The sequence below is a fragment of the Sebastes umbrosus genome, chromosome 20, assembly GCF_015220745.1.
Source record: "Sebastes umbrosus isolate fSebUmb1 chromosome 20, fSebUmb1.pri, whole genome shotgun sequence".
NCBI lineage: Eukaryota > Metazoa > Chordata > Actinopteri > Perciformes > Sebastidae > Sebastes > Sebastes umbrosus.
This window is the reverse complement of record NC_051288.1, coordinates 3817201-3829260: the sequence shown is the minus strand read 5'-3', so window position 1 is coordinate 3829260 and position 12060 is coordinate 3817201. Positions and strand designations below refer to the sequence as shown.

At 42.8% G+C, this 12060-nt stretch overlaps 1 protein-coding gene across 1 annotated transcript in view; it reads left to right on the top strand.

The window, feature by feature from the left end:
• Positions 1–12060, top strand: part of spata20 (spermatogenesis associated 20) — a 65257-nt gene that overhangs the window by 33760 nt on the left and 19437 nt on the right. The window contains exons 14-15 of the mRNA XM_037754688.1: positions 5675–5874; positions 9567–9647. Of these exons, the coding sequence (XP_037610616.1) occupies positions 5675–5874; positions 9567–9647 (281 nt within the window). The remainder of the gene's footprint in view (positions 1–5674; positions 5875–9566; positions 9648–12060) is intronic.

Sequence of the window (12060 nt, the reverse complement as noted above, 5' to 3'; positions counted from 1 at the left end):
GAGAGGGCACAGAGAGCACTAATGGTACGTGTCCACAGGGCTGTTTTGTGCGCGAGGGGGTCGCTTCACTTCCCAGCATTAGATGCTAGATGGGCTGCCACTAGGCATCTGATTGGATGAACGCTTTCCCTCGTGGGCTGCTGCTCGCAGCTTTCAAACCGGAACCAACAAGGCGGCTTGTTTTGGAAACTTTTTTCTCGTATATTACAAAAAAATAGTTCACCGAAATGTCTTTCTGGAAACATTTGAGGCGGAAATAAGGCAATGCGGTTGATGAATTTGTCTTCACTTTAGATTGACTGTTCATCAACGGTTAGTTTAAAAGTTTTTCGGAAGTTTCTAGAGGCGGCGAGTGGCGCCGGATGCTCCGGATTCGCATAAAGTAGCCTATATAGGCTCCACTTTATGCAATCAATGAGCGGCCAACGTGACAGTCCATCTCTCGAAATGCAACGCTGTGCTACCAGAATGCATTGCACGACTGCTTACATAAACAATGAAGGGGAAGCATGGAAATAACGGATCATGTGGACTCAGTTTTAAAGCTAGAGAGAAGATACTGGCATCATATGAAACGAGAAAACCAAAAGAATCCATTGGTACCAACCATGTCACACTAGCTTGTCGCGAAACAGGGTAATTAACGCTCTAAATTTTGGCGAGGAAAAATTGTCATGGCAATTTTCAAAGGGGTCCCTTGACCTCTGACCTCAAGATGTGTGAATGAAAATGGGTTCTATGGGTACCCACGAGTCTCCCCTTTACAGACATGCCCACTTTATGATAATCATATGCAGTTTGGAGCAAGTCATAGTCAAGTCAGCACACTGACACACTGACAGCTGTTGTTGCCTGTTGGGCTGCAGTTTGCCATGTTATGATTGGAGCATATTTTTTATGCTAAATGCAGTACCTGTGAGGGTTTCTGGACAATATTTGTCATTGTTTTGTGTTGTTAATTGATTCCTGATAATAAATATACATATATTTGCATAAAGCAGCATATTTGCCCACTCCCATGTTGATTAGAGTATTAAATACTTGACAAATCTCCCTTTTAAAGTACATTTTGAGCAGAAAAAAAATTTGCGAGGTAGCCGTCACGCACTGCTCTTATGGGCAGTGTGTCCCGGCCGTTAGGGTTCTGAGGGTTTTGAGGGGGCTCCAAATCCGAATTTCGCCTAGGGCACCAAATTGGCTAGACCCAGCCCTGTATAAAATATAAAAGAAAGTTTAAAATATTATCGGCTCATTGTGAAACTGTGGCGGGCCGCAGGTAATTCAAGGAAAACTAGTTTGGTCTTTTTCCCATCCTGATAAATGTCATACTCATGTCATGTCTTTTCTTTTGTCTTGCTATTACAGGATACACGTGTTTTGTTTTTTTGGTTTCTGGGTCTAGGCAAAGGGAAAAAAAATCAGTCGCACCCACTTGTACTCTAAGGTGCATAAATCCATATAATAATATTAAATGTACTTCATGAACCGCATCTTAGACTACTAACATTTAACCTCTGCCTAAGAAAACAAATATACTCCAAACTGAGAGTTCTATCTGTAATATTGTCAGTTTTAATGTTCCAGATGGCACAGCAGCTCTATATTTTTTCACCTAAAAAGGAAAGACACACACACTAACTCATGTGCCTATGACAGATAGCTCGGTGCAAATAATTCAGACAGGAGCAACATGCCACAGATGGGTGGGGGAACAGGGAAAAGCTAATAGTTATTCTTGTTAAGAACTGTTGACAGATTGGAGATGATGGTTGTGTGTGTGTGTGCGCGTCACACCTGCATCTGTGTGTGTGTTTATCGGAGCTGACGTGTGAGAGGTTTCTCATCTGAGAGGATTGACTGTGCCATTATGGTGGCGGCGCTGTGTAGGGTTGAAGCCCATTAGTGACGCTACAGCCGCCGCAGTGTGGACGCCTGTCCCAGCAGCGTAGCCTGTCACTGCAAGACGGATTACCCCCCGCCACACTACTTCTTACAGCCCTGCCACTCTCCCCTGTGTGTATTTGTTTTTGAGGAGTAAGGTTAAAATGATATACAGTATCTGTTTGGCAACATATTTGACTTTGATCTGGAAGAAAATCAGCTGTTTGTTAAAATCTTTTTGGTCTCTTGTGGCCAAAATGCACTTTCAGATGTATTCCCATTTGACCAGAATATTTATACAGAACACCCTCGGAGCTCCATATTGTTTTAGTGCAGTGTGTTTCTGGGCTTCTTTCACATTATACTAGCTTTCCAACATCGTCGACCCTATCTTTAAAGTCGAGAAGGCCTCGCGACCCCCTGTGAAGCAGGTTGGGAACCAGTGCCCTAAAGCATCCCCTGCTTTATGGTCTATTTGACTCTAAATGGGACCATAATTTACTAAATGAACATCATACTGTATTGAAGAAGACTTGAAACTAGCGATTGAGACCATAAACTCATGTTCACAATGTTTACTGAGGTAATAAATCAAGAGAGAAGTAGGCTTTTTTTTCTCATAGACTTCTATACAATCAGACTTCTTTTCGCAACCAGAGGAGTCGCCCCCTGCTGGCTTTTAGAAAGAATGCACGTTTAAGGCACTTCAGCATTGGCTTCACTTATCAGACCCGGAGGTTGCCCACTGGAAAAAGACCCTAAAAGCACATTTTTTAATCTATTTTTGTTTTTATCAAAATGACCAGAAACAGAGGTCCACACTCGGTAGGTATCGAATCATTTTCCACTGTTGGTATTATAGGAATATATATGTGCGTGTTTAGAGGCAGTTTTGTCAAAGCTATGTGTGTATATGACCTCCTTCCACGGGGCTCTTCAAGAAAAGAGTAATGTGAAATGTGGAAAGCGGACAGACTCGCTCACTCAGCCTCTGTATGTGTGTGTGTGTGTACAGTATGTAGTGTGTGTGTGTGTGTGTGTGTGTGTATGTTGAAGCTTTCTTGCCATGGGGCTCACGGAGAGCTGAAACATACTGCAGGATAAAATCAAATTATGTCTGCAGTTCAGTCATGCACGGGGTGGTTCACTTCACGTGCATCTATATGCGATTGTAAATTCATGCTTGTCATAAGAAATATTTTATATGCAGCGACTGTACAGTAGAGTTTTTTGTGTGTTGAGGTTTATCTTTGCTATTTTTAGTTTTTGACCTAAAATTGCAGTTTGACTTAAAAGCGGCTTGTGTCAGCTACCAACTCAAAAGTCCCTCTCTCCCTTATACACACACACACACGCTCACACAATCATAGACACTGGCCTCACAGCGTTGCTGAGAAGCAGACTTGCAGCGAGGTCATGGGTTATGAGAGGATCACCTCCAGGCTCTCATTGGACACTGATAAGAGATAAGGACCAATCACTTAACAGGGCTAAGTCATGAGGTCATCTGTTAGTCCCATCACATCACACCACACCACACATTGAGACTCTGGGACGGTTGTGTACTGTGGGAAGTCACAGGAAGGTATAGAGTTGAACTGACTATTTTGCTATCTTTCCTGTTACTTTGACAAATTGTAACAGAAATGCTGATGTGTTGGATCAGAGGCGTCGCATTTGTTACAAGATTTATGTCTCATGAAGGATTACAGACATATCTGTTGTGTGCCCATCCTATTCAACGCACACATCTTATTTTTGACTCTGTGCCATCACTTTGTCTGATTATTATTGATCGTATGATTACTACCCTGTGTAGTGTAGACTAAATTGCTTTTTGAAATGATTTGCCTCTTTGTAAATGTCTAAAAAATCCTGTCCATCATAACGAAGTGGAACATGAGTGTTTAATATGCTTTCCTGTCTGCATATGTGTGGTCTGCACATAGACTGTACTGTATATAAGAAGTGGATGTAGTCATTGTGACGTCACCCATTGGTTTGTTGGCTACCGTTTTGAAGCCTTGAGTTCGGCATTTTGGCCGTCGCCATCTAGTTTTTTTTGCAACCAGAAGTGACACGAGAAGGTGGAGCTAAGTACAACCAAACGCTGAATGAGACATTTTTAAGGCGACCAAAAAGGTTATAATTAACTTTCATGAACTGAAAACACACTGTGAAAGGGTTAAAGTTGTAAGACGAAAACAAGGACAACTCCCAGACCGGACAACGACGTGGTAGCGACCTGTCAATCACAAGGTAGCCACGCCCTAAAGCATCCCCTGCTTTATGGTCTATTCGACTCTAAATGGGACCATAATTTACTAAATGAACATCATGCTGTATTGAAGAAGACTTGAAACTAGTGATTGAGACCATAAACTCATGTTTAGTGAGAAATAGGGTCATTTTTGCAACCAGAGGAGTCGCCCCCTGCTGGCCTTTAGAAACAATGCAAGTTTAATGCACTTCAGCATCGGCTTCACTTTTCAGACCCGGAGGTCGCCCACTGGCTGAAAGTCCAAAAATTGGGGGGGAAAAATCTTGAAATATTGTTTTAATGCCTGGCTGAGGTGGAAAAGTCCACTGAAGCTTCTGCTACGCTGAAGAGACGAAAAATAGCGGCAGATTAAAAAAATTCTCATCGCTCCACACAGATCTGATGTAAGCTTCCTCACATTTTCTACATTGTTTTTCACCAATTGGGGTTTGACTAGCGCTCTTTTAATAGAGTGCTTCAGGGATGTGTCCTATTATCCGGAAATGAGTTAGCATTTTAGCGGTTCCCTCGCCTGGCAGTCGATGGATTTTTAGTGAGATGCCTGAAGTAAGGTCTGTGGTTAACACAAGCTGAAGAGATTTTAAAGTTTTGTTCTGCGATATAAAATACGTCAGGCATTCAAGAATTTTGAAGCCTTACCGTGTCTTTTTTTTTTTTTTTTTTAAGTTATTTTTTGGGGGCATTTTTTACCATTTTTATTGACAGTGGATAGAGTCTTGGAAAGGGGGGAGAGAGAGAGAGAGAGAGAGAGAGTGGATGCGGAAAGGGCCACAGGCCGGATTCGAACCCGGGCCTAGGCGGTCAGGACTGAGGCCTGTTACATGGGCGCCCGCTCTACCAACTGAGCTAACCAGGCGCCCACCTTACCGTGTCTTAAGTAAGGCGGTTGCTAACAAGTTGCTAAATGAGACTACTAAACGTCATCACGCCGACTCGTCCGCCTTTACAGCCTCGTTGTGTTTACTCTCGCTCATGCAACCGTGGTGAATTTCTTGTATATCCTTTGAACTTTAGCTTTTTATTTCTGGCGATTGCATTCACACTTCAAAAATCATAAAAGTGGTGTTCATTTGTGGAGATTATCTTGCTTTATAAAATGTGTAAGTATCATAAACGGTTGTTTGCCACAGAGCTAATTTTCTGCGATTTTCCCAATGGAGAAATCCCATTGGCTTTTTGTCGAGGGAACCCATGCGACTCTAATTTCCTGGTTGGCCTACAAAAATACGTCATCCCCGGAGCACTCGATTACATCATCTTGTTGCGCTCTCATCTTCTGCAATGGTATAATGGTTTTCTGAATGGAGAATTGGCGCAAATTAATGCTAATCCCTATGAACCAATAATCGCATAACGGCAGTGGATGCAAACGAGCTTCATTTGTATTTTCCTTTGCCAATTTTCTCGAAATTCAGGTTAAAATGTGCGATACATTTGGATGTAAACCTGGCTTATAACCATTGAAACCTATATAAAAAATGTTGTGTATTTCTGTGTGTGTGTGTCTTTCAGATCAGGACGGAGCTGAGCCCAGTGCTAACTCGGTGTCGGCGTCCAATCTCCTGCGTCTGTCTCACTACATTGGACGACAGGAGTGGCTCGAGAGGTCCCAACAGCTGCTGGCAGCCTTCTCCGACCGTCTGACCAGCGTCCCCATAGCGCTGCCTGAAATGGTCCAGGCTCTTATGGCCCAACACTACACCCTCAAACAGGTTATTCTCACATCCACTCACTCACAAGCTCACATGGACTGATGGGTACACACTAGTTTAGGCACCAGAGCTCTTTACTCTGTGCTCACGCCTCAAGTGTTTACCTGGCTGTTAGCCTAAACTCATTTTCATGTCTGAAAGCAGGCATTTTCTGCTTGTCTGACAAATTGTGCGAGCACAGTAGACAGTACAATTACCAACGAGAAGTGAACCAAACAGTAAACGGCCACCGAACAAAAGCTGAGCAAGAGGCTGGTGAAACAATGAGCATCCCTCTGCTGACTCACTGCTATTATCAGTAACCAGGCCCTGAAGTGAAAATGCATCAGTGCAAGTAAACTAGACTGTTACAGCAGGCCACAGTGCAACAGAGGACTATGTTACTTAAACAGTAAGTTAATGTTTTGATAATCTTATCAAATGATTGTCAATCATGAAAATTAATTGCACATTTTTTATCAAGGAGGGAGATTTGTCAAGTATTTAATACTCTTATCAACATGGGAGTGGACAAATATGCTGCTTTACGCAAAATGTATGTATATATTTATTATTGGAAATCAATTAACAACACAAAACAATTAACAGACAGTTATTGTCCAGAAACCCTCACAGGTACTGCATTAGCATACAAAATATGCTCAAATCATAACATGGCATTTCTGTAAAGGGGAGACTCGTGGGTACCCATAGAACCCATTTTCATTCACATATCTGTACGAGGTTAAGGGACCCCTTTGAAATTGAAATACAAATGATTTAGCCTCTTTTGTGACAAGTTAGTATGACATGGTTGGTACCAATGGATTCCTTGGATTTACTAGTTTCATATGATACCAGTAACTTCACTCTAGCATTAAAACTGAGCTACTGCTGTGATGTATAGGGTGTCAGAATGGTGACAAACAGCAGCCATGACTTATCTAGTGCTTATCTGACCAATACAAAAAGAAAGAATAGAAAAACTAGAGACCATCTTGTGATCATCGCGACACCAAATCAGACCAAGGGCGTAAATTGGGTTGGCCAATGGCCCTTTACCCACTTCCTACCTGTGCCCTCTCTCAGACTACACCCATCTTCGAACTCTGTTTTCATTTTGATCTCAATTACACACCTGTAAAGTTTATGGGGCTTAAAGTGGAGGCGTGAAGTGGGGTGGTCAATGGCCCCTTTGCCCCCCCCCGCCCTTGCACAGACAACGCTTCATTTTGATCTCAACTACACACCTGTAAAGTTTCGTGACTGCATCTTGCACGGTTGCGACGTTATCGTGGTGACACAATCTGTCCACAGGCAGACAGAAATATAAACACCTGGCTGCCTCACACAGACTCACGAGGTGAAAACAATACCTGTCGCGGCTGCTAGCAAAGGTGTTCAATTTACTGTACAAATATGACAGATGCATTGGTGGTATTTTTACTGCTATTTTGAGTTTCATGCTTCCTATATTCCTTTTATGATTCATAGCTGCTCTAACATACTGTTGGTTTGGGATTTATGTTACTACTGAGAAAAGAAGATGGGTAGAGCAGCAACATTCAATTAACAAGAAGAAGAGGAAGTAGTACTTTATTTATCCCTCATTAGGGAAATTAAAACATTTTTTCCAGAAGATTTAGTGGCAGTGTTGCCAGATCTCACGAGAGAAACATGCAACCAGGTCTATTGAAACAAGCCCAAATGAAGCAACTCTCCCTCCAAAAAATGCCCAAAACAAGTGACCTTACCTACCTACCGCAATATGAGAGAGAGAGAGGCGGCCACCTGATCACTTCATGCATACTGTATGTATGAATTTATTTTGGATTGCATGCATTTCATTTCATTTTTGCACAACTTTTTCTTGTTAACTAAACTTAAACAAGTTGAGCATTTCATTTCATTTTGGTATTTTATTTCTAGCTTGTAACTTTACATTGAGACCGTGAATCCAATGTCGGTAAGCCTCATTGAAGAGAACGTTGCTGCGTTTCTTTTATGTTTTTTTCAGTGCTAGCATGTTGAACCAGATCGGCATGATGTGCTCGTACATCACACTTACAAAAACAGCAAACTGCCTTCGAATCGTCCCCCACTTGAGGGTGAATCCAATCTTTAAGTCCACTCCCCTTTTACCATTCTTTGTTGTACTTTTTGCCATATTTCGCCCAAATAAGCAACTACACTTTAGAAAGAAGCCCAAAAAAACGTAACCCGCTACTACCAATATTTGTAAGCGACTTTACAGGAAAAAGTTGCTTACAAATATTAATTAAATTATTAAATATTATTTATATATATATATATATTGGTGGTTCCAATTTTTCCGATTGCACTCCTAATCATTATGCAATGAGAGAAACGTCAAGTGGCATTATTCATAAACACTTCTTATTAGGACCAAGCATCACATAAAGGCTATAAATCATTTATTTGGTCACATTCTGCCTTAAAGCAGCAGTAGCTAAAAATGGAGCAAATGTGATTATAAAAAGTTATTTTTTATAAAATGGTCACTATATCCTGACAGTAGTGCATTAGACAGGTAACCTGAATAAAATCATGTGCCTCTGTGTCCTCCGGTGCTCCTAACGGCATCTGCAAGATTTCACAGACTGGAGGAAAACAACCAATCAGAGCCAAGCTGGAGCCTTGCCGTCTCTGAGCAGCTGTCAATCACTCGCAAACTCCGATCAAACTAGGCAGCGCTGATCAAATATAAATCAATATTCTGTTACTGTAATGCCTATTTCTCGCATTAAATGTTTTCAGAATCATCTCGTAGTGTACTGTTTAGCTGTAAAATGAGAAAAAGTTTGTGACCCAGCAGCCATGTTGAGATCAGTTGAGGAAATACCAAGCACCGCCCACCAGCAGGAGCAAACTTTCTCATTTTACAGCTAAACATTACTGTTTGATCAGAGTTTGCGAGTGATTGACAGCTGCCTCCGTTGAATGAACAGCCAATAGGAACGCTCTTTCTCTGAAATGACCTGTGATTGGCCAAAGTCTCCTTACTAAACCTCTACTTGCAATAGTCTCTCCTTTTAAAAACAAGAAGCTAATGTGTTGACACTTCATTTTTAGTTGAACTAAGATAGGTCGTCTGAGGACGTGTGGCTTCATCTCCACAAACATGCATACTTAATCCCTGGACATACTGACTCCCAAAAATCTTTTTCCCACAGTTTTTTAAACGGTCGTCATGCATTTAATGGATTATTTGAGCTGTTCAGCTTCAGTTATATAATCGGTTTTGAAATATTAACACCCTCAGTTAGCCTGAAACCACTGAAACCAGCATACTGCTGTAGCAGAGCACAGCAGGAGTTACCCCAAAGTTTCTCTGTCACCCTAAGAAAACTTTTAGCATGAAGGCGTGTGCTGCGCAATCAAAAGAGCAGAGAATGGAATAACGGGAGTGGAAAAACCGAGAGGAGGGTGGTTAGCCTTCTGTCAGTCATACGTGACCTGCGGAGGATGAGTCGAGGCTACAGGGCGAGGCTAACAAGGCGAGGTGAGGCGGTCCCAGAGAAAACACCTGCCTCCCTTGTTACTGCTACAAATACAGCTCTGACCTCTATCACTTCCTCCCCCTCTCCTCTCCTCTGACGGGTCACCTTTCCCCTCTTATTTCACTCTATTCATCTCGTTATCTCCCTGTCCTTCATATTTCCCTCCTCTCACCGTCCTCCACTTTTTTCCAGATCGTGATCTGTGGCCAGAGGGATGCCCCGGACACCACAAGTCTCCTAGCAACAGTCAACTCCCTCTTTCTACCACATAAGGTAAGTGTGTGTGTGTGTGTGTGTGTGTGTGTGTGTGTGTGTGTGAAAAAGTGATGCATCATCTTGACAAAAGTTCCTGTGTCATCGGTCCCTAAAGCAGCCCTGCAAAGCAAAGATCAAGTGGCAGCACGCACATAGACATGCATCGATTTACTCCTTACATCAGTACCGTTTTGTCGTGGCAGCAGATTCACGGTAACCTTTGAAACGTGCACACACAAAATCACAGACGCACAGATGCAGAGTGGGACCGAGCTAGAACAGCCTGGGGCGTTGGCTGGTTTAAGTGTGGTTCTCTAAAGGTCAGCCTGAGTTCCTCCTGTCCTCTCCTCTCCTCTCCTCTCCTCTCATTTCCTCTCCTCTCCTCTCCTCTCCTCTCCTCTCCTCTCGTTTCTTCTCCTCTCATTTCTTCTCCTCTCCTCTTCTCTTGTTTCTTCTCCTCTCTTCTCCTCTCTTCTCCTCTCTTCTCCTCTCGTTTCTTCTCCTCTCGTTTCTTCTCCTCTCATTTCTTCTCCTCTCCTCTCCTCTTGTTTCTTCTCCTTTCTTCTCCTCTCTTCTCCTCTCCTCTTCTCTCCTCTCCTCTCATTTCCTCTCCTCTCCTCTCCTCTCCTCTTGTTTCGTCTCCTCTCCTCTCCTCTTCTCTCCTTTCATCTTCTCTCATCTCCTCTCCTCTCCTCGTTTCTTCTCATCTCCTCTCTTCTCCTCTCATCTCCTCTCCTCTCCTCTTTTCTCATTTCCTCTTCTCTCCTCTCATTTCTTCTCCTCTCCTCTCATTTCCTCTCTTCTCGTTTCCTCGCCTCTACTCTTGTTTCCTCTCATTTCTTCTCCCCTCTCATCTGGTTTCCTCTCCTCCTTCTCCTCTCCTCTCATTTCCTCTCCTCTCATTTCCTTGCCTCTCCTCTCGTTTGCTCTCCTCTCCTCTCCTCTCCTTTCCTCTCCTCAGATAGCTTTCTCTTTTTAGGCCTTAGTAGACCTTAAAGCCCTCTCCTAACATCTCGATGCCTAGTGGCGCTAGATCTTTAACTCTGCAGTTGTATGTGTTAGTGTGTGTATGAGTCGTCTTCCTGCCAGCCCTGACACAAGCTGTTTGCTATGAATTGGACAGCTGTCAGTCTGAGTCAGACTGACATTCAGTATAGTTAGTCAAGGCTTTCATATCTGTGTTTCCTATGGCCACATTTCTCAAAAGTTTCAGATTTACACTGGGGGAGAATCTCTGATGCTCATCAACAAGCGCTTGTAGTCTAAAGCTGAAATCCGTAGCTTTGAGCAAATATGATAAGAAGTTATTTTTTTGATAAAACTGTCACTATATCTTGACAGCAGTGCGTGAGATAGATAATCTGTGAAAAAATGTACGTTCCTCTCTGTCCTCCTGTGATCCTACAGTAATGGCATTTGCCGTCTTGGCTCGACTGTTTTCAACATGCCGGCCGGGTCACAATCTTTCTGATTTCACAGCTAAACAGTACACTACAATATGTTTCCTTTTTATAGGTTTCATTACAGTAACAGAATCTGGATTTGTATTTTGAAGTGGGTGATCGCAGGCCCCTTGAATTGAATCAAATTGGAATCGTATCCTGGCAGACATTGTGACACCAGCAAATATCGTATTGTTGTCCAAAGAAACGATTTATATTAATGTATCGTGATGAAACTTGTGATTTATCCACTAACCTGCAAAAAGACACCTACCTTATTGTTCCAAATCACAGTAGCACAAAAGCATAACATGCCCAGTGTCACTGAGATATGGACAGCTCTGTACATGAAGCGAGGGATGAAGATGAGAGCTCCACTTGATGCGTTGCTTCTCTTGACACTTTTTGCGCAGGATTGTTAAATGAAGCTTTTACAGACTGGTCAAGTCACTTAATAAAACGCTCACATACGCAGCCTCACTATTCATTCTGATAGTGTAAGACTGCTCGCTGAGTTCTGTTTATTCGACCAGCCCGAAACCAAAATTAGATCAGTAAATTAAAGCAGTGGTTGTCCAGTGACAAACTACATCTCTCTTCCTCCCTCTCTTTCTCATTCTCTCTCTCACACACACACACACGCTCAACAGGGCCCTGTTGAAATATAGATGAGTAGTGCAGTATCAGGCGGTGGCTGCAGTAACATCAGGCCATTGCAGATCCCTGCAGAGAAACAGACCAAGAATGAGCCAGATAGAGCCGTTATCAGGATGGATCCATTATTAAGGGGGGATGTACTGTATGCTGTGTACTATCACACCAAGCCAGGTCCAGCCGCATGCTGGGCCTTGTAACTGTCAGGTTAATCACATGGGATTCTCTGATATGGGGTGGCTGGGCTGTCGTAGTAGTCTGCAAGTCTTAAAATCTTTCAATAGTGGTATGTACGGAAGCCCTGAAAGGCCAGCGAGATTTTTTATTTTTCTGGT